The sequence below is a fragment of the Lissotriton helveticus genome, chromosome 6 (genome assembly GCF_964261635.1).
Source record: "Lissotriton helveticus chromosome 6, aLisHel1.1, whole genome shotgun sequence".
NCBI lineage: Eukaryota > Metazoa > Chordata > Amphibia > Caudata > Salamandridae > Lissotriton > Lissotriton helveticus.
Window position 1 is genome coordinate 1189950676 of NC_136067.1, and position 26369 is coordinate 1189977044.

Here is a 26369-nt window from a genome sequence, read left to right on the forward strand (position 1 = left end):
GCATCGAACAAAAGAGTGCCATCGAAGGGAAGATCCACCAGCTGCTCCCGAACATTTTCCAGGAACACACTCTCCCTAAGCCAAGCATGGCGGCAAAGGGCAACTGAAGAAGCCATGGCATGACCAAGCACCTCTGAGATGTCCGAGCGGAGCGAAGCATAAACGCCGCTAGCTCCCAGCCATCTAACGCATGGTGCCCCAAATCAACACCAGCAACGTCCTTTGAAGCTGCAGATCCAAGGGACTCCGCCGAGTCCCACAAGCAAGAGGTGGCCCTGGCCAACAAACAAAGTGTTAAGTGCCCGAACATATTGCACCCCCAAGAGTCCAGTCCAGCCATTCTTGACAGCAGCTCAGTATGACGTCGTAAGATTCATGGGAGTTTCATGGGTCCAGTTTAAACAATTATATGGCCGGACTGGCCTTTCTCCAGTGATAGTGGAGACAACAGCGACGACAGGGAGGGAAAGGCAGTCCGCAAAAGGGGTCTACTGGCAGAGGGGTGGAGGGAAAGACAATCGGGTCACACGGTACCGGCCGGTGCCGGTGCAGAAGGTGTTGGGGCACCGGATCCCCCGTGGCGGAGTGCCCCAAGCCCCCATCAGAGAAGAACTGAGCGAACCCTCAAAGGGAAGCAGCAGCTCCCTCCCACCAGAGCCCTGGTGAAGAACCTCCAAAAGATGATCCGCGGGGAAATGAGCAGATGGATCACCCATGCGCAAAATCCCCACAGCCGTGGAAATAACGCGAGCTGAGGCCACACCCGCCTCCTTAGGGCCCCGCGGTGGGGAAAGCAGCTCCTCTGTTGGCGACGGCTGCAAGCTAAGGCGGCCATACCCTAAGCCAATCTGAGTGGGGAAGGACCAGGTCTGAAAAGGAGAAAAAAGCGCAGAGGAGTGGGGGACCTGTGGTTCCTCTGGCGAAAACCCCGGCCGCGGTGATGGTGAGGAGCCGGCCTTTGATGACATTGGGAAAAAGCCACGACGCGGCGGCCCATCGCCGGCGAGGACGACATCAGCAGGAGCCCACCCTCCGAGGAAGAGGAGACGTCCGAAGAAGAGTCCACGACCTGACGCCTGTCCGGTGCCGTAGAATCCGCAACCTGGAGCAAGGCATCGTCGTCGTCCAGCGCCATCACACAGTGCTGGAGACAGGAGCCGAGGCGGCTAAGGGACGGCACCAGCTCGACCTCCGACGAGGCAGCCGCCTGCATGGAGGGACGAGAGGCACCCGGGGAGTGGCAAGGAGCCCTTGCCAGCCTCGACCCATAAGAGGGGCCTGCTGACCCCCATGGCAGCGCCAAGGCCGATTCTACCTCCAGCGTAGCAGCCGCTTGCGCGGAGAGACGAGAGGGACCCGGGGAGCGACATGGAGACCCCCGCCAGCCTCGACCCACAAGGGTACGAGAGGGGCTCCTCAGACCCCTGTGGCACCGCCAGGGCCGACTCGACCTCCGACGAGGCGGCCGCCTGCGAGGAGGGACGGACGAGGGGTCCCCCTCCAGCCTCGACCCATGATGTGACGAGGGGGGTCCGCCGACCCCTGTGGCGCCGCCAAGGCCAGTAGCTGCCAGCGCTGAGGCAGCGTCTCCTCGGCCTTAGACAGGATCACCTTGTCAAAGGGCCGAGAGGGGCTCGGGGATGCGACCTGAGCCCCGGCGACCTCGCGGGACACCACAGGGACTCCCACAGGAGTTTGCGCCGAAGGAGGGACCCCCGAAGGGCTAAACCCCAACGGCACCACATCCTCCAAGCCTGGATCCGAACCAGACGGGGCCGGAGCCGCCGGCGACGCCGCGAAGGGCCCCGCACAGCGCAAGGGATCCACTAATGTCCCAGGAGGGGAAGGAGGATTAGGAGGAGCCAGCGAGGCCTGCAAACCTGCCGCATATGTCTTCATCTGGGCTCTTGAAGCCTCCTCACCGGGACACAGTGGATAGGGGGACGATACGCGGTGCCGCATCACCCGTGGAGAGCCCGCGCCCCCAACAGGCCGGCAACCAGCCCTCGGGGACAAACTGCGACACTTACCGACAGGGGAGCGACGCTCTTGCGGCACAGGAGAAGGATGAGGACGACGACGATGACGGCTGCTTCGAAAACCTTCCGCAGAAGCTGACAGAGGTGACGAAGCCGACCTGGACATGCGAGCCGATAGAAGTTTCATCCGGCATTCCCGCAGCAACTTCGGCTTCAACCGCTGACACGCCTCGTAATCAGTGGAGACGTGATCTTCCCCCAAACACCACGTGCAAATGAGGTGAGGGTCTGTCGCCGACATCAGGCATCCACAACACTTACACGTTTTAAAGATTGAAGACATCCGCACACTGTTCCCACAAAACACATGCAATAGCAAAGGGAAAGGCCTAAACAGGCCCAGAGCACGAACCGGATCCGAATTGCATGTGGAAAAGGAAAAAACTGACGTAGGCGCGCCGGGTGGGACTTATGTGAGCTTGTTGACTTCACATACGCGAACGATGCCTGGGCGGAGTCACGTGATGCCATCCACCCGGCGCGCAGGGGTGCTGTGGCAAAAAGATTTTCTGGATCCAGTATCACGCCTTGGGATAATTCTACGTGAAGGAATCTGCGGATAGTAGTCTCTATCAGATAGAAGCCTCCTCTTCCTGGAGAGGAGGGGGCCTGTCCTGTTAACTACACAGCTTGGGGCCTGCAGCTACAAACTACAAGCAGCATGGATGAAATCAGACTATACTTTGTACCCATGCCAAGTGCTAAAGTTGTGTTTGTGATGAAGGGATTTACCTTGTCGTCATACTTGTTTTAATGCTATAATACACTACTGAAATGTGGTCACAGGCATAAGCAGGGATCCCCAAAAATCAGATTTGTAAGGGGCCCCACAAAAAAAGCCCCACTTTCACATCCATGAAAGTGCTCTGTTCTTATCTATATAATAAGTTGTCTGGAAAGAGGTGAAATTTGATGTTCTACCAAAACGACGCAACCTAAAGTTACCATGAAAGTTTCAACATTCTTCTGTGACAACAGAACAAGAGAAAATAACGCGAGGAGACAGCATTGCAGGTTTCATCTAACAACATTAGAAGGCATCAATCAAATAGAGCCTTTTAAGCTTTTTTTTGTTGCTTTTTTTGGTACCAATTGATCCCTTTATTTTGACCACGCCTCATCTGCAATGACTGCAGGTAATTTTGTAGTCCATCATTCAACAGCCGATAAATAGGGTGCAATAATATGAAAAGGCAATAGACCATAAACATGTTTGATATAGTTTAGAAAGATGATTAAGAACAGAGAAGCCAATACAGGAAAGCAAAATGACCACTATGTCACCAAGTACCCCAGAAGAGCAAAATAGGTTAGTGAAGGACTTTGAATGAATGTAAAAACGTAATTTTCTAAAGGGATACTGCATCTTTAACAAATGTATAGGAAGAAGGTGTCCAGTTTCTACTTACAGGTAGTAGGAGTAAGAGTAGTAGCTCCTCCTGGCAAGCAAATCACAACAATGGGGGAAAGAGAAGCAATGGTGAATGAGAAGCATGAATCATTCACATTAAACAAAGCACAACAAATTATTTATATTCATCCATGCACTTATTCGAGTATATATTGCCATGCAGTTTAAAATATCACAACAGAGCAAGACTATGATAAATAAATTGATTGCAGCAGTCACATGCAACATTTTAGTTGGTGCCAAAAGTAGTAAAAAAATAAAACAGAAACTGAATGGCGTATGTATTTTCAGCATGCAGCTCAGTAAACAAGATTGATCAAATTGTGTGCTAGATGTTTTGAAGCATGGAACGCGTGTATGAAAATTATATACAGGTATAGTTGCCACTCTGTAGTTGCACAATCAAAACTCTTGTGGTACAGATGAATGTCTTGAAAACATTTTAAAGGATTGCTACTGCTATTTAATAATATGTACATATATACATTTCAATGCTGTATTTAAACCGATTTTCAATGTCCAAGTGCAAATCCAGACAAACCTCACTCTAACTGATAATACAAATATCTCCAGCATACATTTTTCCATCACATTAATTATGCAAATGACCACACACGTCTATAGATGTCACTTTATACAAGTACAAATGAGCACAGTGTTCATTCGGTCTTAGGAAAGGAAATGTGGGTGCATACAGGCCAAGTATTTAGAACTATTTGCTGAAGAAACACACAATGAAAAGGGAAATGAAGCACAGCTAGAAACAAACCAGCTACACAAAAAAGCAATGGCATTGCAGCTTAAAGATGCAGTATCCCTTTTCTGAACCAGTTTGACAACTGCACAGATAAAGAACAATTCTTCAAGATGCTTTCTTTGCTTCCAGACAAATGTGTATAAAAGCGAGCTAGGCACAAAGCTAAAAAGTGCAGTCATTTTTGTCAGTGAAGTGCTGTCATAACGATCATGTTTTACCAGGTTTGATAGAGTTAATAAAGTCTGTTTTGGAATACACAAACAAACCCTGTAAAACAGGGGTGTCCAGCGTGGGTCCATGGAGGCCGGATTCATGGTAGGTTTGCAAGCTGGTATGGCAACCTGAATAAGTTCCACTGGGTTTCATTGTATGAAAAATATCCTGAATGTCTAGCATGGATGCAGTCCTCCGGTACCAACTCTGAGCACCTCTGATGTAGAAGAACCAAGAATGATTTGAATCCTCATCTATGTACTGTGGCAGATACTGACTTCCTACAAAAGGGATACTACATCTAAGGTTCACTGGGAAGGCAAGCTGAAATTGTACACATTTAAAATAAAAGTTTCAATTTACCCAAATCAGATTTATCAGTTTAGTTTGAACATTAAGCGAGCACAGAGAATGTTAAACCCAATAGGAAGACTTGCGTTAAGGCCATTATTGTGCTCTCTCTCCCACAAGGGATTACATTTGATTTAAGTGATATCAAATTTTATTTGTTTAGGTCTGTACTGGAGGATTCAGAATCACAACAAATGTAAACAATGATTAGCTTTTTCTGGGAGGGGAAGGTGGAAGAGAGGAAGTGGAGGAGAACAGGGTGCACACTGAAGAATGCACATGTTCAGGAGACCAGCATCAAAGCAATCACTGGGAAATATTTGCAAGCAGAGTAGTTTTTTCGCAGAAATCCTCGTCGCCCACCTTAAGCACATCCTGGCCGAATGGCATTCCCCTAGGTTGTGTTTAGTGCCTGCTGATCAGAAAGTTAAATACATTCTAGAAAAAATAATTGTAATTGCCACCAATAAAAGACTCGTTTGCTTTTTAATAAAATATATGACTTTTTGAGAATTTTGTGAGAAGTGTACAAGTTTGTAATACAGGAGATCCCCCCTAACAAAATAAATAAGGGAATCCTCTTTCAACACTACCACGACCTGTTTTATTTTAAATGCCACAGATTAACCTAATTCTGGCACGGCCACAAAATGAGTACCCTTGTAAAGACTGCCATATTGTACGAAGGGCATAGTTTGAGAACAAGGGTTTCATTCATATCAGGCCTCTGTACTTCAGAGCCTCTTCCCCCCCTTGCTCCCAGGATGCCTTGTGGTGTTCTCGCCAACACGCTTTTCACAAATGAAAGTAGGACATGAATGAGGTTGTGTACTCCTAAACCGCTCAATAGCTAACACGATTACACGGGAGTGACGAAGAGCGGCTGTCTGCTCAACTACAGGAACCAAATGATAGCGGCCAGAAAAGTTGCTTCACTGATCCTCATCAAATTTTTTTGTCTTTTAAAAAAAGATTACAAAATATTTGATTGCCATAACACTTTCACCATACGATTTTGAAACGATATGTGTGTTAGATGTAAATGTGGTAATTGTCAACTACAAGAGTAGACAACAGAAAAGAAAGCAGTGCTGGGGAAGGCACATATGACGCTAACTTAAACAAAACACTGTAGCCGTACCTAATGCTTCTAATGCAGACGCTCCGTCTCCAAGTTACATACCTCCAGGGGGTAATTGTAAAGAGGCAATAATTACAAAAAGGCACTAACTGACAACATCTTCCAAATGTACAGTGATCGGTTGCCCATCTCTTCAGGGGAAGGGAGACACTTAAAAACATGTGAAATAATGCATTAAATACATGGGTACGTTTCACTCATTTGCAGTGTATTTCGAGTTCACAGTCAAATATATATTCAAGTTACAGCTCAAAAACAAACAACATATCAAACCAGGCTTTTTCATAGCACGGCAAAACTGAAAGGCACTAAAGCCCTGCCCTGTCTTTACGAGGCTAATAATGACCACAGAAAGGCCTCAAGTTCCCATAAATATAAGAAGCGCATTTACAAAGAAAGCGTGCTGTACTTCGGCCAGGGGCAACGTGTTTGAGCTTGCAACTTTGTACAACAACGTTGCTCCGATAGGAACTAGTCTTTTATGGCTGTGGGAGAAGCCGTAGTTGAAGTGAGTGGTTTTGAATAGGTGCGGGAATTTCTGTCGACCACAAGATGGCACTATTGCTCGTGCTAAGGGTCCACAATAAGCGAGGACATTGAATTTAATCTGGTGTAATAACTTTCTAAGCACCACAAAACAGAACTCGCAGGAGAAATGTTCGCTAGAATGAGGGCAGACTTGTTTCTTTCATTCCACTGGGCTCTTTTTGTGCGGGCGCCGAAAGAACCTAGTTCAAAGACATGCTTTCAAAGACAACATTTTTATGTCGACTTTTGCTACCAAGTACTTTCAGCGATAAACAAAACAGAAATCAATAAGGAGGTACTACGTTTAAAAAGTGAAAGCCTTCGTAATCAATACCCTGCTAGTTAACAATTGTTTTGAAATGCTACCTATACCGGCCGGAAGGATGTTTGGACTGGGTATGGAAAGTTCCACACCAGAGTGCCGTTTTTTTTAATGAGTGTTCCTTGAGTCTTACCATCAGAACCACTCTCACTCCAGTTGTTAAGTGGCGGCTCCTCCTATTGGCAGAGGAGCGTCGCCCCACCCCCGCTAAGCTACAGGCAGCTGACAAACAGGAAAAATAAAAAAAATAAAACCATTTTATCATCATTTTCTTTTTCTTTCTGCTAAAGGCATCAAAGTCTGGGTGGGGCTATGACGAGAGCAGGGGAGGAGTACTGCATACTGTAAGGGCGCTTAACAGTTTGACCGGCTGTCGTAGGCCGTCCAAAACCATCATGTGCATTTTGATCTCTCTCCACCCGAGCTGTGTTGTACAGATGGATGGAGTAAAGACCCAGGCTCCTAGGATATGAGCGAGCGTTAAGCACGCCCTATCAGGCCAATCACAGCGCTGCTCTCATGAAAGCATTGTCTTGATTGGCGTCTAGGAGCCTGTGCAGGGACCGGAGCAGTAGAACCCAGAGGTGGTAGCTGGCAGATAAGCAGCAGCAGGTAAATGTTTTACAAAAATGTATTATATACCCTTAACCCCGAACCTTCCCTCCCCCACCACTTGTTATAAAAGAGAACTGCTATTGGTAATGAGCAATATAGAAGCTATGGAACCAGAAGGCATGTCTTTTAATGATCTTGGCATCGCCTTATAATTAATTATTTGCTCTTGAGTAATCACTTTCTGAAGATATGTATCTGCTCCTGTTTTTAACAGAGAAAGGAAAAACTTAAAGGCAAACTAAACACTGGTAGTAATCACGAAAGAAACAGGACTGTAACTCAATCATTTGATTTTATCCGTAGGGAGAGAATACAGTCTCTCATAACTCTGACGTATGGTGCAGTGGGAGGGTCTTGTGCACTGTGGTGCTGGTACTCCTGTTTGACTACATTATTTAATGATATTAAAATCATCTTGCCTATGTCCCTGTCCCCTTAATTGCTACTCTGTGACAGGTAGCTCGAGCCGATGTGTGGCCCCCCTCGAAGTTATGTTTGGATTCCCAAGCCCAAAATGAGCCGAGCCTTCACATGATTTTGTCTGCCACTGACGCCCTAACCTCTGGCAAAGAATTAAAGACAAACCACTGGAGTAAAATAATATAATGGAAAGAGATACATATCTAGTGCCTGAATTGCACAATGGGAAACCAGAAAACCTGGATTTAATTCTGGCCACTACTTGACAAAACTGTATGACCCTAGGTAATTGTTTTATTTCACATGTTTCCCTTTTCTTCATTTACCCGTAGGAGAGCACATTGAAGTATGTGTGTTCATGATGTGCGTGGCACAACGGCTTTTCTTATGTTTGATTAAAAAACTATAATGTTCCATGACTATTTACAATCTCAGCAACTCAGAGTATGGACAAGAAAAACTGATTTGCCTCCTGGTTTACCTCGTGCAATGCTGTGAAGGCAGGACTCTTCAAGTTCATGTTTGAAAACTATCAATTTTAATAAATGCCTCACAATATAGTGATATCATCTGGTGTACTAAGATGAAACACTTCTGCTTGTTAATGAAATACACTTTTTGGGATTTTGAAGAGACATCATATTTTTAGATTTCTGTTGTACAAAAAATGAAGGAGTTCCTAAAGATAAGCCATGTATGACATTTGCTTGGTTCCTTTACTTCAGTTACATTTCATAAATGTTTACATGCTTCCAGAACGCTACTGCTAAGTCAAATAAGACAGCAGATACGTGCAGCTGTTCACCAGGGACCGTGTGTAAATGCAAGCGGCCCTCAGGCCATACTTTGAGCATACCTGGACCATAGCTTGCCTGTCTCGGTCTATTCAACACTCACACGATTCTAAATGACTGGGTAAGCAGAAGACGAAACACGTTCTTACCTCTTTTTGACAATTAATATGACAACTAGGAGGAGTAGGATGAATACCAGAATCCCTGCACTGATTCCTGCGATCTTCACCACGCGATCCGTCTGCTTTGTCGGGTCTGGGATCACCTCTGGATCTTCTGTTGCTGCTGTTGAACAAATAGACACGGTTATCGGAAGGAGATCACTCCCTGAGAAGAGAACAGGAACCATGGGGGCAAGATTCAGACACAAATGTAAGAAGGGTCCTTCAGTAGTCCAGGAAAGACGTGGCGCGGCTAGATAGTCAGGATAACTAGGCGATATGTAACAGATTCCCATGGAAATCCCTTTCTCGGGTTTGTATACATTCATTGAGGCTATCCTGAAAATCTGACCCAGCTGTGGCACTCCTGGCGTAATGTTGGACACCCCTTTGGTAATGGATAGGACCATTAGATACAAAAGCACCACTTCCTCTCAATTCATTTCAATCACTATAGTAGCTGTAAAGGTAGGCAAATAACTTTCATATTAAAAAACTACAACAGTGTATGGTGATAACTTATTGGGAGAAACATCACCACAGGAAGTCAGAAAAACCTTTTCAAAAGCAAAAAACGTAAGAGAGCTTATTTCTAGGCAAGATTTCCACTTGAAAAAGAGAAAATGCTCGAATATAGAATGATCATGGTCCATGAGCCACCCTGGCACCCACTGCTCGCAATGTTCCCCAGCAGACGAGGGGCAAAGACTTATATATGAGGGAGGACAACCATTTCATTTTTGAGTGCAAATTAAATCTTTAGTTTTCTTTACTTTAACAAAGAAACCAGCTTTTAATCAAACAACGTCCTCAAAAAGATTTTCAGACGCTGGGGGAAGATTCTGGCATAGATTTGAACTTTGCATCTTCGCTGAAGAATATGATCGACCAAGCAAAATTTGGATCTCTGTCTCCATTTGTTCAGCAAAAATGAACATTTCCGCTTCAATGGCCACATTTTGGAATGATAAAACTTGGACTATTGCTATCTGATCTTTCCTAGACATATAATAAAAGTAACTTTAGACCCAGTACACTACCACTTAGGGTTTTTTCTCAAAAATGGTCCCATTCTAACCTGCTAGAATGTCCAGCGTGTGGTGCACACGAGGAGAGCAAGTCCCATGTTTTTTTCTTCTGCCCATGTTATAAGTCTCTTAGGCAGCGTTGGCTCATCCAACTCTGTAGAAACTTGGGGTTCAAACAGTATCATCAGACATTTAGAATATTAAAATGTGACACCTCTCTGCCTGTTGTATTTTCAGTTTTGCGTTTCTTGTACGCTATGTGGTGCAGACGCTCGTCACTTGTTAATAATACTTCCCGCTGACACTTCTTTGCTTAGTCCATCCTGAGGTGTGATACATGCGTCCCGTTTGCCTATTACTTGTACTTCTTGTATCTTTTTTTACACTTTTTTACTCTCTTTTTAACTATGTCCTTAGCTTTTATGATATTTAATTGAGTATGTTTATTCCAATGCTGATGTACATAGTCATAATGCTGTTTTTATTGATTGTATGTTTGTATCTTTTAAGGCCCATGACCGAAATAAAGATTATTTGAATGAAAAGTAACTTTAGGCCACAAGATATGTTTGTGGCATAAGATCAGAACTTCGGCAGTGACATTCCGACCAGCCACCTGGCTATTAGTTTAATGTTGAAAAAATAGCTTCAATCAGGTTTTTTTCCTACAGACTGCCATGTAACTTTAATAGGAACTGCGGCCAACAGCGTTGAATTAATTGTGCCCGATGAATGCAGAGAAGTTATCCTGTAGCCTTGGAAATCTGAACACTCACCCTCTTTTGAGGCTTGACTGATGAATTGTTGTTCTTGATAACGTTTGAATATATAATGTACTTGAAACAAAATCCGCCAGATAGATGTGATGGTGCATGGAATGCTTTAACTGACTGTATACTTGAAGGTACAACTAAGACACCCCCTACCTTCTCTATTTCCTGTTTTAATTTTCTCATACCCCACACTCTGTCTGTACTGCTATTAGGTTATTATGTAGATTTTCAGGATATTATTTTATAGTTAACATTCTGTAAAACAGGGAAAGATAATTGTTCTACAGTGCTTCTGGCTTGGTTTGACAGTATTAAATGCATTATCAGTAAAAAAGTGTGTTAAAAAAACACATGCATAACTGCTACTAAAAACGAAAATTTACCTGTTCTACACTAGGATGACTAATACTCCTAGTTTACACTTCTTACATAGAGTTCTATGGCTGCCTACTGAGTCATCAGTAACGATTTCTCTGTTTTTGGCGGATAACATCTGGAAAAATGGAAGAGAAGAGCTCCGAGAAGCTTGCTGGAACTAACATGATTCTGTGAGCTTCTCAAGGTCTGGGATAGTTTGACCCACGTCTTTGGCTACAGAAATAAAAAATATCTGATGGGTGACATTGAAAGGCTAAAACAGGGATCCTAGAACGGACAGCACTTAGAGGGATTTATTATCGATTAGACAAGCACGGAAAGGTAAACATTTGGCTTTTCACAATAGTCGGTTTATGGTTTATTTCAATATGCAGGTCAGATTTTCTTCCCTTCTCTTTATTGATCACTTCTGTAAAGTGCCCTCAAATCGCCTGCCACTCAAAGGAGTAATGGCAATGTGTTACCGCTAAAGGCAGCAAAATTAAATTGATTCGCCCTACCACTTTCCCTTTGGTCATCAGCCTCATTAGGGGACTTTCTGAAACCATTATACGCTGAGAAAACACCTTGATGTGTGGTGCTGATGGCTTGATTAGACCGGTGGTCTCTAGGGTTGGAGCAGATGTGCAGAGACTACAATATTTACAAATATTCATGATATCTGAGGAGCTTTTCCATGCGTTCCCAAATCTCAGTGCAAGCATCTCAAAACATCTGTTGTGATCACCAGAGCCCACTGAGCTTGCAAAGGCAAATCCATGGATACTTGCCAAATGTGCAGTGATCCAAGAAGGTAACAGAGGTGACGCTACTAAATAGTGAGGAAAAACATACTCCACGTGGGAGAAGGAATTATGTTCTCACATTCAGCAAAGCGCATCTCATCTCCAAGCTTTGGCTCGGTTGTTCCTCACAATTACAGCTAATATTGTAGGACCCTCACTGCTTCAACCAAGGTTCTCAAGGTCTGCTCAATTCGGAAATCTGTTGTCTGCCGTTGCCATGTCCGAATCATCTATAATGTGCAAGTATGCAAGCCAGGAGATGGAGAAACCAATAGCACCCGTGCAAAAATACTCAAACCAACCCGCTCCCATCCTCTCCTCGCTAACTCTTTCCATCCACCCAACCATTCTCTCTCCTAACTTCTCCCTCTCTCCCCATCCCTCACCCCCATTTCTCTCCGAGCACCCTTTGCTTTTGCAGATAACCTCAAAGAACTAAAAAAAAAAAATGGGAGAGGCGTCAGCAGCGGCCCTGGGCTTTCAAAAACAGAGTTCAATGATTCCAGATCACCGGGAAAATTCCCAGTGGAATAAAAGGCCAGTCCAGCCTGCCATAAAAAATCATTAACGCACAAGGAGGCTTCAATTTAGAGTCAATGTTTTCAAAATATTCAAGACTATGCCAAATAATTATTCCTTATTACCCATATGCTGCAGGGAGATGAGGAAGCACGTTAAAAAAGATTCTGTACTGACAAATGAATGTTCAACTATTTCATTGTGGTAAAGGAGGTTAGAAATGTGCAGAATTCCAAAGTCAGAGCTGACTAAAAGTGATTCTTCCCGACCTTAGCACATAGAAGAAAATGACCATTGTATTGCTTCAAACCTAAACACTAGAGGTGATGGGAAGTAAGCTTGCAGTAAGTCTCACCACTGGCAATCACTGGGGTAGCATTCTAACCCATCATTCATTTGCCCACCATGCCACCTCAGTTTGCACAAAGCTAGACGCAAAACAGTCTTGAACCAGCTCCAATGGGAAATGTCCAGCTTTAATTGCAAGGTCAGGTCCTGCCGGAACCGAAATGCACGCAACTCAGGACTGATTTCACCATAGTTAGGGCTCATCAGCCAGGTATAGCTTGATTCGAGTGACACCGTTTGTACGGGACCCACATCTGAGCATACCAGTCTCACCTAGGGTGACCCACTAAAGTATACAAAAAAATATGGATGAAATGCTAATCTCTGCCATTGGTAATTACTCTGGCCGCATCCCAGTCTATTGCTACTTTGCACACTGTTCAACGTCAGTTTGAACCCTGCCATATGCAAATCAGCCCAGACGTGGTTCCGGTACTCAATGTGCCACTGTAACCAAGCTACACCTGTTGGACAAGTCCCAATCAAGGTGAAATACTTTTTTGCACTGCTTATGGTATGGTTCAGGGAGGACCTGGCCTGCCAGTTCAGGCTGAACTGTTCCTATCGGAGCAGGTCAAGACTGATTCGCGTATGGCTGGGTCCCAACTGAGGGGGCATGGTGGGCAAAAGAAAGTTGAGTTGGAATGCTCCAGTGAGCCAATGCCAGTGGTTAGATTGATTGCATGGGCTACTACCCCATCACCTTTTGTGTGTTTGAATTGTGTTGGTTAAACATTTTCAATAAAAAAGATGAGTAACAACCAATGCATAGCTTTTATACTGACTAAACAATAGAATTCCTGCTTTGCCATTCCTGGCCACAGGAAACCTTTATAATCACATTCCATATGGCTGTGCATCTCTCAATAAATTGCAATTCTACTACTGACCTGGACAGAAAGCCACAGAACAACATCACGTTTAAGGGTGCAGTTAGGGGCGAGCTGCAAGCCTGAATACCACATAAATCTCCGAACGCTTCCCAATGGATGTTTACGGGGCATTCAGGAAAGAAGAGTCTACTGATCAAGTAGCAAGGGTAATTACTGTTTTTTAGCTTTCGAAAACTATCACATTTTGTGGTGACTGAGGTATATCCAACTCAGAGGATGGGTGATAGAAACCCTTGCATGTTGGAACGCTTCCTGGATGGGAGACTAAGGGAGGGTAAGATGGGGTTGGGCAAAGGGAGACAAGTACTAAAAGGAATGGAGCGTATAGGAAGAGAGTTGAAATAGAAAACAGGAGGGAGGACTTGGCATTCATTTCTTTTGCTATGCAAGCAATTTAGTTAATTCTGGAAAGCGCTGGCTAGCAGGGTGCCTGTGCTGGGAGGAGGTGTGTGTGGGACCCAAGAGGGGCAGTGATCAGGAACAATGCTATGCTATCTCGCTTGAAGGGAACAGACTGATCAACCAATAACTTGTTGGCTTTAATATGAGGTGTGCCATTTCCAAACATTGCTGTTCCTTTTCTACTGAAGACTCATGTGTCTGTCCTAAATTTGAAAGAATACCAATTTAGTTACCTCATGTGGTCATCCAAGTTTGACACTCCACTGCCACATAAGCAAATGCAAGCAATATTTTGATAGTTAACACCCTCTGCTCCTATCGGCCAGATAACAACTATGCCTACCAGCCCTTGGAAGTTACTACAGTCAGACATTACCTAGCGTCCTTAACGATTGTCTTTTTTCCTTACGCAGCCCTGTCTAGTGTCACTCATATCAGCTTAGACTAAAGCAAAGTGCTAAAAGTCTCCATATTACCGCCCTTAAAGCTAGGGTCAAGCAGTTTGGACCTCTACCAATCTGCGACACGGGTGCCCCAAACATACAACAAGATGTATTACATTGGTTGCCAGTGTTAAGCCTCAGGATGCACAAGAGCTGCTGATACAGGGTGTGCACTCGGATCTAGAAGAGGTCGGTGTCGTAGGTTGTGTCATGTGGCTGGGCTGCTACACACCGAGTAGTCCACTGAGCAAAGTGCCTGTAGTCTCCCATTTAAATTAAAGAAATAAAGGTATTAAGTACTTGCAAGTACCTGTCCATTCAAGGCAGTACAATTATTGAGTGTTGGGATCTAGGCCCGACAAATGACGAGCCCACCTCATTGAGGTGTTGATGTATGCACAAGACCCTGGTGAACCTGCATGACCCAGAAGGGTCAGTCCCGGTACTGCTGGAACAATCAAGCAGATTTGCAGATGTTTCGAGGCTACATACAAACAAAGAGAAGTCTAAATTATTTCTGCTGGCCAGACTGAACAAGCGGATGCAGCACTCAGGTAGGGATTAGGGCTGCGGTGTAAGCAAAACTACCCACTACCTTGGGATTTAGTAACATGCGCCCCAGGGCCCATTTACGATTTTAAAGTGGGCATAATAGGCAAAACTGTCCCTGACTGGCTCCTGTACTTGCTGCGACAGACAGACCAGGTATGGCATGGAGTGGTAGCTAAGGTCCTTCAGAGATCTCCTCATGTGAAATACATACCACTCTGAACCCTGGGGCTGTACTCGGCCTCTCTAAACGACATGTCCTTTGGGACGTGGTTGAGGGGAGGCTGAAAGAATGCAGGAGATCTCTAACTCAACAGGTGAAGGCTCCTCTCTTTCAGGCAGGCCCAGGAGCAGTTTGGGGTGGGCCAGAGGCAATTCCTGCAGTAAACTAGACTGGATCATACAGCCCGAGGATTTGGACCTCATTCTGCATCAAACGTATATGACCCTAAGAAACTCTAAAATCTATATTGCAACCCCAGCCAGGTGTAGCCAGTCTTCGGCAGACGTTTTACACGACATGGCCATGCGCTCCGCTGTTGGGCTTTTTAGCAGAAGTAATTACAATACTATTACATAGAGTAGGCCTAACTCTGAAGGGAATGGTAAAACTGTTTGCTGGGACAAGAACAGGGCACTGAAAATGTCAGCCTGGATGTTGGCGCTTGAAGTGGCTCTGGCGAGACGACAGACCGCTGTTTGCTGGAGGGCTACCGAGCATCGGAAATCCCAGCTTGGAGGTGTGATTTATTTGAGTGGTAACTAGCAGATAAGCAACAAACTAAACTCACACGAAGAGATGACAAAGTTGTTGAGGATTTTGCGACCTGGGGCCCTATTACGTAAAGATGTACTTTCCCTGCTTGCGACCAGCGCACCTCAAAACATGTGCGCCAGGCGCAAACAGGGAAAGTGCGCCCTATTACATGGATTGTGCTGCCCCCAGGGCAGCGCATTCATGTGCAAAACGGAGTAGCTGCTTTAAATTTGCTCCATGTTTCACAGTGCAAGCGGCAACCCGCCTGCACTTTTAAGGGGGTTTAGTGATCCTCTTGCAGGCGGGTGCAGTGAGTGAATGCAACCACCTGGGAATGTCTGGGGGGGATTCATGGGACCCTTAGAGGGTAGCCATCAGGAGGCACCTCCAGACAGCTTCTTTGCCTCTGTGCCCACATCTATAATACGGCGCACAGGCAAAGGGATTCCCTCATTTGCATGGGGCAAAGGGAGCGCAAATGCCAGTTGCGCCCCCCCCCCCCGCACTTCCATAATGTGGCCACTGTGGGTTGATTGTTTTGAAAATAATGGACCGAGTCCCACCCTCCCAAACAATAGACCTCTGTAACTGCTGCAGCAGGAATAAGCAAACTGGTTGTAGACAAATAAATAGTTTGTAGACCGGCTTTTGATACACACAATTAAAACTGTATAGGCATACCATGCAGACAGACGGGTTGCACTTGAAACAATGTTTTGAGATGTGAATACTAATAAATATATTAACAAAAAACTTGCAATAATCATTACATATGATGTAGCACTACGGTAATAGAAACAAATCTTTGAAATGCAGATACTTCTATTTGATTTATTTATATTTTTATGAAGTCCTGATGCAACAAGACTAGCTTCAAGGTGCTCACGGTGCAAGTAGTGGGAGAGGTGTAGCAGAAGAATATATATCCTACAATTCAGACCGAGTCCTTTCCGGAAACTTAGCGAAATAATTCTCAAAATAGTTTACTGAAGTTTCTCCTCATGAATGGGCAGAGTTCCAGGGGTGGACTAGATCGTACAGAGGCAGAAGAATGCGCCAATTTAATACGAATTTCTTCTGATATTTTGTTACTCAAGGTTTGCTAAGTGACAAAATCAAGAAAACGTCTGCGTTTCCGGCATGCCGGTGGCTACAATGCTCCGGCAGACTGAGGATGCGCGTGGTGGGCCACGGCCAGCTGCTCTTTGCTTTTCACAGCACTTACATTAACAGGGGCTTTTAGTTTTCTGATACAATTAACTCTGTGTCGAGCAATAACAGGGCACTTGATAGGCGGAAACTCAGATTACATGCATCAAGTGTATCTAACCATCGCTCGACAAACAGAGGCTCACTGTTTAGAACGAGGCGTGTGTATTTACTGGAGTTTGCACGCTTTAAACGGCTTTCATTTCAGAGTTGCTCAGAATATTACCAGAAAATTGAAACGGCAGTCGCTTTGGGGACGGGTCCGCTCCTGGCTCTGCCAGAAGAGGGCTGGTGAAACGTTAGGTGTGGGAATATGATCACATATGACCGTGACACACAGGAGTAACCCTGTACCACTGCAGACGACATATGTTCTACTGTCACACTACCGTAGATTGGGGGTCAAGAAGGGAAGTTTATAGACTACTAGGTATGTTCCCTAATACAAATACCAATACAATATATACCTATAGTCTAAAGAAATGTCAAAGGCACAATAGGTGTGTCACTCCAAATACCCACAAGTGAAGGATTAATAAAAACAAAAAGGAAGACAAGACATCCCTTAAGGATAAGATCCCTCACTCACCCGAAGGTGACATGCTTCATCATTGGGGTTATCCTTACCAATGTTCAGACCTGGTCTGCATTGGGAGCTGCTACTTCTGATGGATTTAGAGAAGTAGCTCAGAGATGTTTTCACTATTAAGGACTAGGATGTTAATCCCAATGGAGCTGGAGTGTGTAGTGAGGTGTGCAGCGCTGTGAAAAGATATATACGCTAAGTGGTGAAGTTAAAACTGCCTAGGTGCAATCACAGAACAATGCTTTAATAGTGTGTTGTACTTGACAGGATTAAAAGAAAGGTAACAGCACAGTGGTATGGATTTAGAACCACTGTCACTCGGTGGTCGACATGTTTCAGCCTCTAGATCACTACCCATGTATCAATGGCTTTCTTCAGGACCAGATTGCATTAGTGATGATGCTGCTGCACTGTTTAGTGTACAAATAAACATAGAATAATAAAGAAAATTTATACAGAACCGGTATTCCTGCTTGTCTTTTCAGTCAGGTCATACCCAGGTATCTGTAAACAAAAACACATTGTGGGAGGGAGAAGAGACACACTTGAAAACTACTGTGATACTTGATCATTTTGGGAACACTTGTCAGTAAATCACAAGTGTCATACTTATAAGAGCAATTTGAAGTATCAAGGACTTACCCTCAACAGTAGGATATTCCTGCCTCACCTCTACCTGGCGAACTGCTCTGGAGGGAGGCCCCGCTCTGCGGGGGAAAATTGTGTATAAGTGTCAAAGGAACAGTACACTTCTCTATGTCAATATATACATTCATTCAGTTTGACATGAGTGTCTTAAAAAAACTCCTGATGAGACACACTCACAAAATGAAGAGACCTGAGACACCCACCCAACTTAGTGATCAGGGGCGCCGCCTCAAAGGTTCCTTAACGTTATGAAACATTATGCAGAAAAGTTTATAAAGGCTTATAAAGGGAATAGTACTGACTAGACAGTTTCTGCGGTCAATAAACACACACAGTGTAAGCATATGAAATGAACTAGTTCTTATAGTATTACGCTATGCTGGATAAAGCTTGCCCCTTCTATAGTTAGGTGCAGATAAGAGCAAAAAACAAGAGTTTGCAGTGGCCTTACCTGTCCGTCGGTACCTCGTCACCTTCGAGAGCAAGTCCCGGGAGGTACCGACTGGCAGGCCGACTCTCTATTAAATAGTGTTGCTCGTTTGTTCGAAGACCGGAGGGTCACGGGTCTTCACTATCCTAAGTAGGCCGGGGATTTGCCTGTATTTGGCTGTATTCCGCTGTAAGAACAGTGCACTATACGCTAATTACTCGCGCATGCGTGGAGCGGCTCTCGGTGAGGAACACTACTCTTATGCGCATGCGCTGAAGATTATCACGTCAGCGCTCCATTTGGAAAACACAGCGCATGAGCAATAAAGCGCTGTACGTCAAAGCAACTGTTGATGCTAGTAATATCGAGTTATAGTTAAAAGAGCTTTTCCTCTGACCCTTTGATTAAACAGCTTGGTTTTTAATGACTCTTGGCTGAGTAGTTAAGAACACAGAATCGTGCATTTCTGTGTTATAATGTTATTTGTTATTTTACAATACTGCAGGAATAACGAATACTCTCTGCCACTCCACCTTTTTCCATTTTTCCAGACACATAAGGGAGATGGCAAATAACTCGATATTACTAGCATCAACAGTTGCTTTGACGTACAGCGCTTCATTGCTCATGCGCTGTGTTTTCCAAATGGAGCGCTGACGTGATAATCTTCAGCGCATGCGCATAAGAGTAGTGTTCCTCACCGAGAGCCGCTCCACGCATGCGCGAGTAATTAGCGTATAGTGCACTGTTCTTACAGCGGAATACAGCCAAATACAGGCAAATCCCCGGCCTACTTAGGATAGTGAAGACCCGTGACCCTCCGGTCTTCGAACAAACGAGCAACACTATTTAATAGAGAGTCGGCCTGCCAGTCGGTACCTCCCGGGACTTGCTCTCGAAGGTGACGAGGTACCGACGGACAGGTAAGGCCACTGCAAACTCTTGTTTTTTGCTCTTGTTATCTGCACCTAACTATAGAGGGGGCAAGCTTTATCCAGCATAGCGTAATACTATAAGAACTAGTTCATTTCATATGCTTACACTGTGTGTGTTTATTGACCGCAGAAACTGTCTAGTCAGTACTATTCCCTTTATAAGCCTTTATAAACTTTTCTGCATAATGTTTCATAACGTTAAGGAACCTTTGAGGCGGCGCCCCTGGTCACTAAGTTGGGTGGGTGTCTCAGGTCTCTTCATTTTGTGAGTGTGTCTCATCAGGAGTTTTTTTAAGACACTCATGTCAAACTGAATGAATGTATATATTGACATAGAGAAGTGTACTGTTCCTTTGACACTTATACACAATTTTCCCCCGCAGAGCGGGGCCTCCCTCCAGAGCAGTTCGCCAGGTAGAGGTGAGGCAGGAATATCCTACTGTTGAGGGTAAGTCCTTGATACTTCAAATTGCTCTTATAAGTATGACCCTTATGATTTACTGACAAGTGTTCCCAAAATGATCAAGTATCACAGTAGTTTTCAAGTGTGTCTCTTCTCCCTCCCACAATGTGTTTTTGTTTACAGATACCTGGGTATGACCTGACTGAAAAGACAAGCAGGAATACCGGTTCTGTATACATTTTCTTTATTATTCTATGTTTATTTGTACACTAAACAGTGCAGCAGCATCATCACTAATGCAATCTGGTCCTGAAGAAAGCCATTGATACATGGGTAGTGATCTAGAGGCTGAAACATGTCGACCACCGAGTGACAGTGGTTCTAAATCCATACCACTGTGCTGTTACCTTTCTTTTAATCCTGTCAAGTACAACACACTATTAAAGCATTGTTCTGTGATTGCACCTAGGCAGTTTTAACTTCACCACTTAGCGTATATATCTTTTCACAGCGCTGCACACCTCACTACACACTCCAGCTCCATTGGGATTAACATCCTAGTCCTTAATAGTGAAAACATCTCTGAGCTACTTCTCTAAATCCATCAGAAGTAGCAGCTCCCAATGCAGACCAGGTCTGAACATTGGTAAGGATAACCCCAATGATGAAGCATGTCACCTTCGGGTGAGTGAGGGATCTTATCCTTAAGGGATGTCTTGTCTTCCTTTTTGTTTTTATTAATCCTTCACTTGTGGGTATTTGGAGTGACACACCTATTGTGCCTTTGACATTTCTTTAGACTATAGGTATATATTGTATTGACATATGTTCTACCCCTGCGACTGTAACGCCAATAACAAACATATTATTCATCTGAATCCCAGGGGCGGCTGGTGACATTTGAAAGTGGTGGGCGTAAACTAATTTGCATATTGCACCGCAGCGAGCACAGCGAGCGAGCGCAGCGAGCGAGCCCGAACCACCTTGCATCCATCCATACATCATTCATGCATCCACCCATCCATCCATCCACCCACCCATCCTGCATCCATACACCATTCATTCATCCACCCATCCATCCATCAATTCTGCATCCATCATTCATTCATGCATCCACCCATCCATCCATCCTGCATCCATCCATCCATCATTCATTCATGCATCCACCCATCCATCCTGCATCCATTCCTGCATCCATTCATCCATTCACCCATCCATTCATGCATCCATCCTGCATCCATCATTCATTCATGCATCCATCCTGCATCCATCATTCATTCATGCATCCACCCATCCACCATCCATCCTGCATCCATTCACCCATCCATCCATCCATCCTGCATCCATCCTTCATTCATGCATCCATCCCCCATCCATCCTGCATCCACCATTCATTCATGCATCCACCCATCCATCCATGCATCCACCCATCCATCCACCCATCCATCATCCACCATTCATTCATGCATCCACCCATCCACCCATCCTGCATCCATCCACCCATCCATCCTGCATCCTTTCCTGCATCCATTCACCCATCCATCCATCCATCCTGCATCCATCATTCATTCATGCATCCACCCATTTGTATGCGTGTAGTTACACGCATACAGATGGGTGATGTAAATGCTACTATTTCCTCAGAAACCCACATTCTTTTTCTGTTTTATTTTAAGTTCCGTGATTTATTGAAGCGTAAATCTTTGCTCAAACTGAGCCCTATTTGTCTTGGTAAATCGGGCAGACTCCTGCTTATAAAGTCCAATAAGAGTAACAAGGTGAATGAATAAAATGGCTTTGACAAGAGTGTGAACATCCTTCCAACTACAGCGTGACAGTGATAACCGGCCTCAATTCATACGTCTGATTTCCACCTGAACTTCTTTTCTTGCTTTGCTCTCTGAAGCAGTTCACTGCCGACCACATTTTTAATCCCATTGAATGCTACTTTTCACTTTGAAACAATAAGACTTCGAGTTTAAATATGTGCCAATTCTTCTGACACAAATCTATACATTCTCCTCCCATTTCACGATTATTTACAATAAGAGGCTCGAACCTGGTTTCCCAGTACCAAAGTCGGCCGCGCTAACCGTCAGGATTGGCTGGGGGGGGCACCATGACTCCTCGCCCAGTCCCCCTGTGTAACCCCGGGGGCTGCGGCCCGCCCCCAGGTCCTCTCTCTAAGGGGAAATGCACAGGGAATCAATCTGCGCATGCGCGAACATGATTCTGCCCATAAATCAACTTGCGCAGATGCAGCAGGCCCATCCGCGCCCCCCCCCCCGCACGGAAAAGTCGGGTGTCTCCCGGATTCCCGGGCGGCAGGTAGCGAGCAAGATTATTTCAGTATTTGTTGTAGTTGTATTTTCGTGACGACGCAGTGGGTCCATGGGGCTTAGTGGGGCTACGCCCCTACGCCCCAATGGACGCACCGGGCCTGCTGAATCCTTCAGTAAAGGTAGAAATGCGGGCTTTCCCAAGCGGTGGTTGGCATGTAAATCCACCGACGGCCACCCGAAAAAATGTCAGGCGCGGCACACGTGGTTCAAACGATCGGGCACATGACCACGCTACGCCAAAGCAAAATCGCTACTTAAGTTCTTTCAACCAGAGGGGAAGAACAAAGACGCCCCCACCCCTCCGCGAAGAAGGGGGTAAATGTAGCTACAAGACTGTCCAGTAGGCAAAAATAACAGTGTAAAGGGCCCAAAAGATGTTCAGTGGCTTGACCCTTCAGCACCTCCATAATACCCTAGAACAGTGCTAGAACATAACTGAGAGCATGGTCCAGGATAAATCAAAGTACAAGCTTCCATATTCACATACAAATAGAGAGGCAAACAGAATCAATTGATGAATGTGGTGCGTTCAAGAAACAAGGACAAACAGTCGCAAGTCCTGGTAGCTGTGTTAGTTTATTTTCATTATTAATTTTTCTTTTTCTCTTGAGAATATTGCAGTCAACGCGTTTCACCTTACAGAAGGCTTCATCAGGGCGTAAAATATAAGCCAAATGGGGGTGGGGTCGCACACTACTCACACACCGGCGGTGTCGCCCCTAAGGACTCTGGTCAATGTAGTAAAGTGTTCGCGATGCATCATCTTTCGATCTTCTGCTATCTTCGCCATCCCTGGACACGTGTTTCGGGGTATTACCCCTCATCAGCAGGGATAGGCCGTGTACTGGGGTTGCCGATGGCTGCCAATATCTGCCAGGTATAGTACCACTCAGGCGCGTAGGTGCGGGATCCCAGGCTCAAATGTATATGTATATATATATATACATAAAGATAAGTGGTTTGACGTGTCAATACAATGTAATGCTGTCGCAATGTGTTGTGGTATGTGTGCAATTGGTAAATGTCACTGTATGTGTGTAAATGCGCTTTAGTGGTGTGCATTGTTTTGCATGCATGGTAAATGCATGCATTGTTGTGTCTTGCATGGTAGTAATCTATATTCTGAACCACACTCAACCCACCTCACTAAAATGGTTTTTACCTTGATGTGAACCTTCAGGGCAGCACTACATGGCAAACCAAAAGTACAACCAGTGCTTAATTTGAGCCAGTGGTTTTCTGGTGCTTGGCACCAGCACTTTATGTTCAGCACCAGCACTAATGACAGTCTGCCACATGGTGGGGCTGTCTGCCTATATTAGGGATGAGCACAACAGCAGCTGTTTTTTATTCTATATACAATTAACAATAACGAATACCTGCCACCCAAGCCATTCTTATCGTTTTGGGGGCCAGGAATAGTATGAATTGTCACACTTGTTAGGGTGTGATTGTTAGTAATTGTGTTGGTACTGTCATTAGCAGGGGCAATGGATGGTACAAGCTGCAGTGGCCTCTTGACGAGAGCCCTGGCACTTTTTTTTTTTTACCAATTAAGCACCAAGTACAACATTTCAACCCTTTTTGGGCCTCGCCTGGACAGAGCATTCGCTGTCCTTGAGAATCTATTTGTCTAAAATACAACAAAAAAAAGGGCTTAGAGCTGACTCCTCATTTGCCATTGGTAAGCTTCTTTGTTATTAATTTCTGTGCTACTCTTTGGTCAGCACATGCAGGCTTCACTCACTCTCTTTGTTCGCCCCTTTGATGGAGCATAGACCAAGTAAAGGTTGATGTCTTTATTGGTGTCCTTGTGCTGTTCGAGCTCAGATTAAGGTACTTTTTTAGGTCTCGCGACCTGTCAATGCGCATGCGCATTGAGCGGAGCGAGACTATAGGGGCTTAAACAGACTTTAACTAACTGTCGATTTGATGCTGTGCCCGTGCGCTTTTAGGTCAATGCGCAAGCGCATTGACCTAAAATGCGCGTGCACAGCATCAAATCGCCAGCCATCTGTTTCCCAGCAGCTCTTCCCGCTCCGCCCCACAAGCTTCCCCCAGCGTGCACTCTGCCTGAGCCGCACTCCTCCCACACCTTTGAAGTGAAGCTTAGCTTCGCTTCACAGGCCCCTGCTGCTTCACACCCTCATGCCGCTCTCCCCGCTCCGCCCCCTCCCCTGCCCGCCATGTCGCATTTCTCCTCCCCCCTCCCCACAGCAATGCCCTCCGTCTTGTTTAGATTTCCTATCTCGAGTTTCAATCTCCAGCGTGGCAACATTAGAGCAGTGTTTTAGTGAGTATATTTTTCTAGCATTTTGCTACACATTAGTTTATTATTATTTGTAATCGCTAATGCTAACATTGGGGCTCTATCTCCATTGACTTAGATTTATTACTGCTATCGGTTGGAAATATAGTAGCAGGCTATTCCTTCACTTCCGGTTTGAGTAAGTGTGTTACAGATCGCCTGCATCATGACACGCTATGTTTAGAGCGCACGGTGCTACACGTTGGTTTTACTGTGTCACTGTTTTTCCGAATACAGTTGCATTTTCACTCCACCCTTTGCAATATAACACACGGGCATGGTTTGTGCCCACTTTATTTTATTTCATTTCACTTAATATACAGTGTTTACTCTTTTCACAAGTTTTTTGTGCACTTACACTAAACTAACACACGGTGTCTTTCTTTACTACTGTTATGAATTGACTTTTAGCAGGTACATCCGGTGTTATCGTTGACTCTTTTGTTTTGATTCAGCTATTGCCATTATAAATTACAATAACTTTAATTTAAGAATTAATTATAAAAAAAATGTAAAAAACATTTTGATTTGTAATATCAATGCATCGAAGTCACGTTAATACAACACACATTGCATTACAAATGCTATAGGTGTCACATTTGTGAAAGTTAAAACTATTGGCATTGTAAATGACAAAGCTATTAAATTCGCTATTTTCAAAACCAACACATAAATAAAAAATGTGTCATTTACAATACCAATAGCTCAAACTTTCCTAATGCGAGACCTATTGCATTGCAAATGCTTGTTTTTGTTCTTTCCTCATGATCGGTGCTTCCCACTGTCTATGCCTCCCCCTTCGTTACTTGTTTGTCTTGATCTCCAAATCCCAAGAAGTTAGTCCCCCCCCTCCCTGTTTTGCATTGTTGCATGCCCCACTAGCGCTTTGTTCCTTGCACCCCTGCCTGGTCATGGCTTAATTGTTGTTTGCCCTACAATACACTAATATAATACATTATAGAATGTTTGCTTCCCTCATCGTTCCTGGTTAGACCAGAAATAAGACCACATTTTGAAGAAGGCACTGCTCAAACAACTGTTTCCCAGCATCACAGATGGACACACATGCTTTTGCTGCCATTAATTGAGCATGTGCACTCCTACCACAGCACTTTGGAGTTGCATCTTTTTATGATCTTTAGAGCCCTGCTTTACTTCAAATCATAATCATGAGTCCTGCTGATGAAACCACCAAATTCGACCAGTGCCTAATGCAGCAAACAGAATAACCTAAAATATACCTGTACTGGGCTGCTTGTGTTCCAGTTCAGGTAGTACCTGGACTGGCAGTTTGGGGAGGACTGCTCCTATTAGAGCAGGGTCAAGGCGGATTTGCATATGGCTAGGTCTAAACTGAGGTGGCATGGTGGGTGAAAAATGAATTGGGATGTGGCCAAAGCGATCGCCAGTAGCTGAGATTAATTCAAGCATTCCATAGATCACTTTGTTTTATGATACCCTAAGTATGACAGGTATTTCTCAGACGAGGGTCACTGTGCCACTGGAATCAAGCTATACCAGGCTGATGAGTCCATAATAAATGTGTAACCGGTCCTGGGTTGCTTGTGTTCCAGATCAGAAAGGACCTGGCCTGATAGTGTGAGCTGGGCTGTTCTTACTGGAGCAGGGTCATGGCTCATTTGGATATGGCTCGGTTCAAACTGAGGTTGCATTGTGGGTAAAAATGATGGATTGGGATATGGCCTGAGTGACACCAGTGGCTGAGATTAATTCAAGCATTCCATCCTTCACTTTGATTTTTGATGTTCTGTAGCAAACAGAGCCTCTCAGGATCGGGCCAACTATCAACCCAGCATTTTTCCGAAGAGCTTGCACACTGAGTGGGGGCAGCATTGCACACCTGGGCTCACACTTATTTAA

At 44.8% G+C, this 26369-nt stretch overlaps 1 protein-coding gene across 14 annotated transcripts in view; it reads right to left on the bottom strand.

Moving 5' to 3' along the window:
- PTPRK (protein tyrosine phosphatase receptor type K) overlaps positions 1 to 26369 on the bottom strand; it is a 1613435-nt gene that overhangs the window by 245448 nt on the left and 1341618 nt on the right. For 7 of the 14 annotated variants that reach the window (XM_078648911.1, XM_078648906.1, XM_078648914.1 and 4 more), the window contains 2 exons: positions 8741 to 8876; positions 3449 to 3478 (listed from right to left, as the gene is read on the bottom strand). In XM_078648911.1, the coding sequence (XP_078505037.1) occupies positions 3449 to 3478; positions 8741 to 8876 (166 nt within the window). The remainder of the gene's footprint in view (positions 1 to 3448; positions 3479 to 8740; positions 8877 to 26369) is intronic. The other 7 variants (XM_078648913.1, XM_078648910.1, XM_078648912.1 and 4 more) reach the window with 1 other exon arrangement.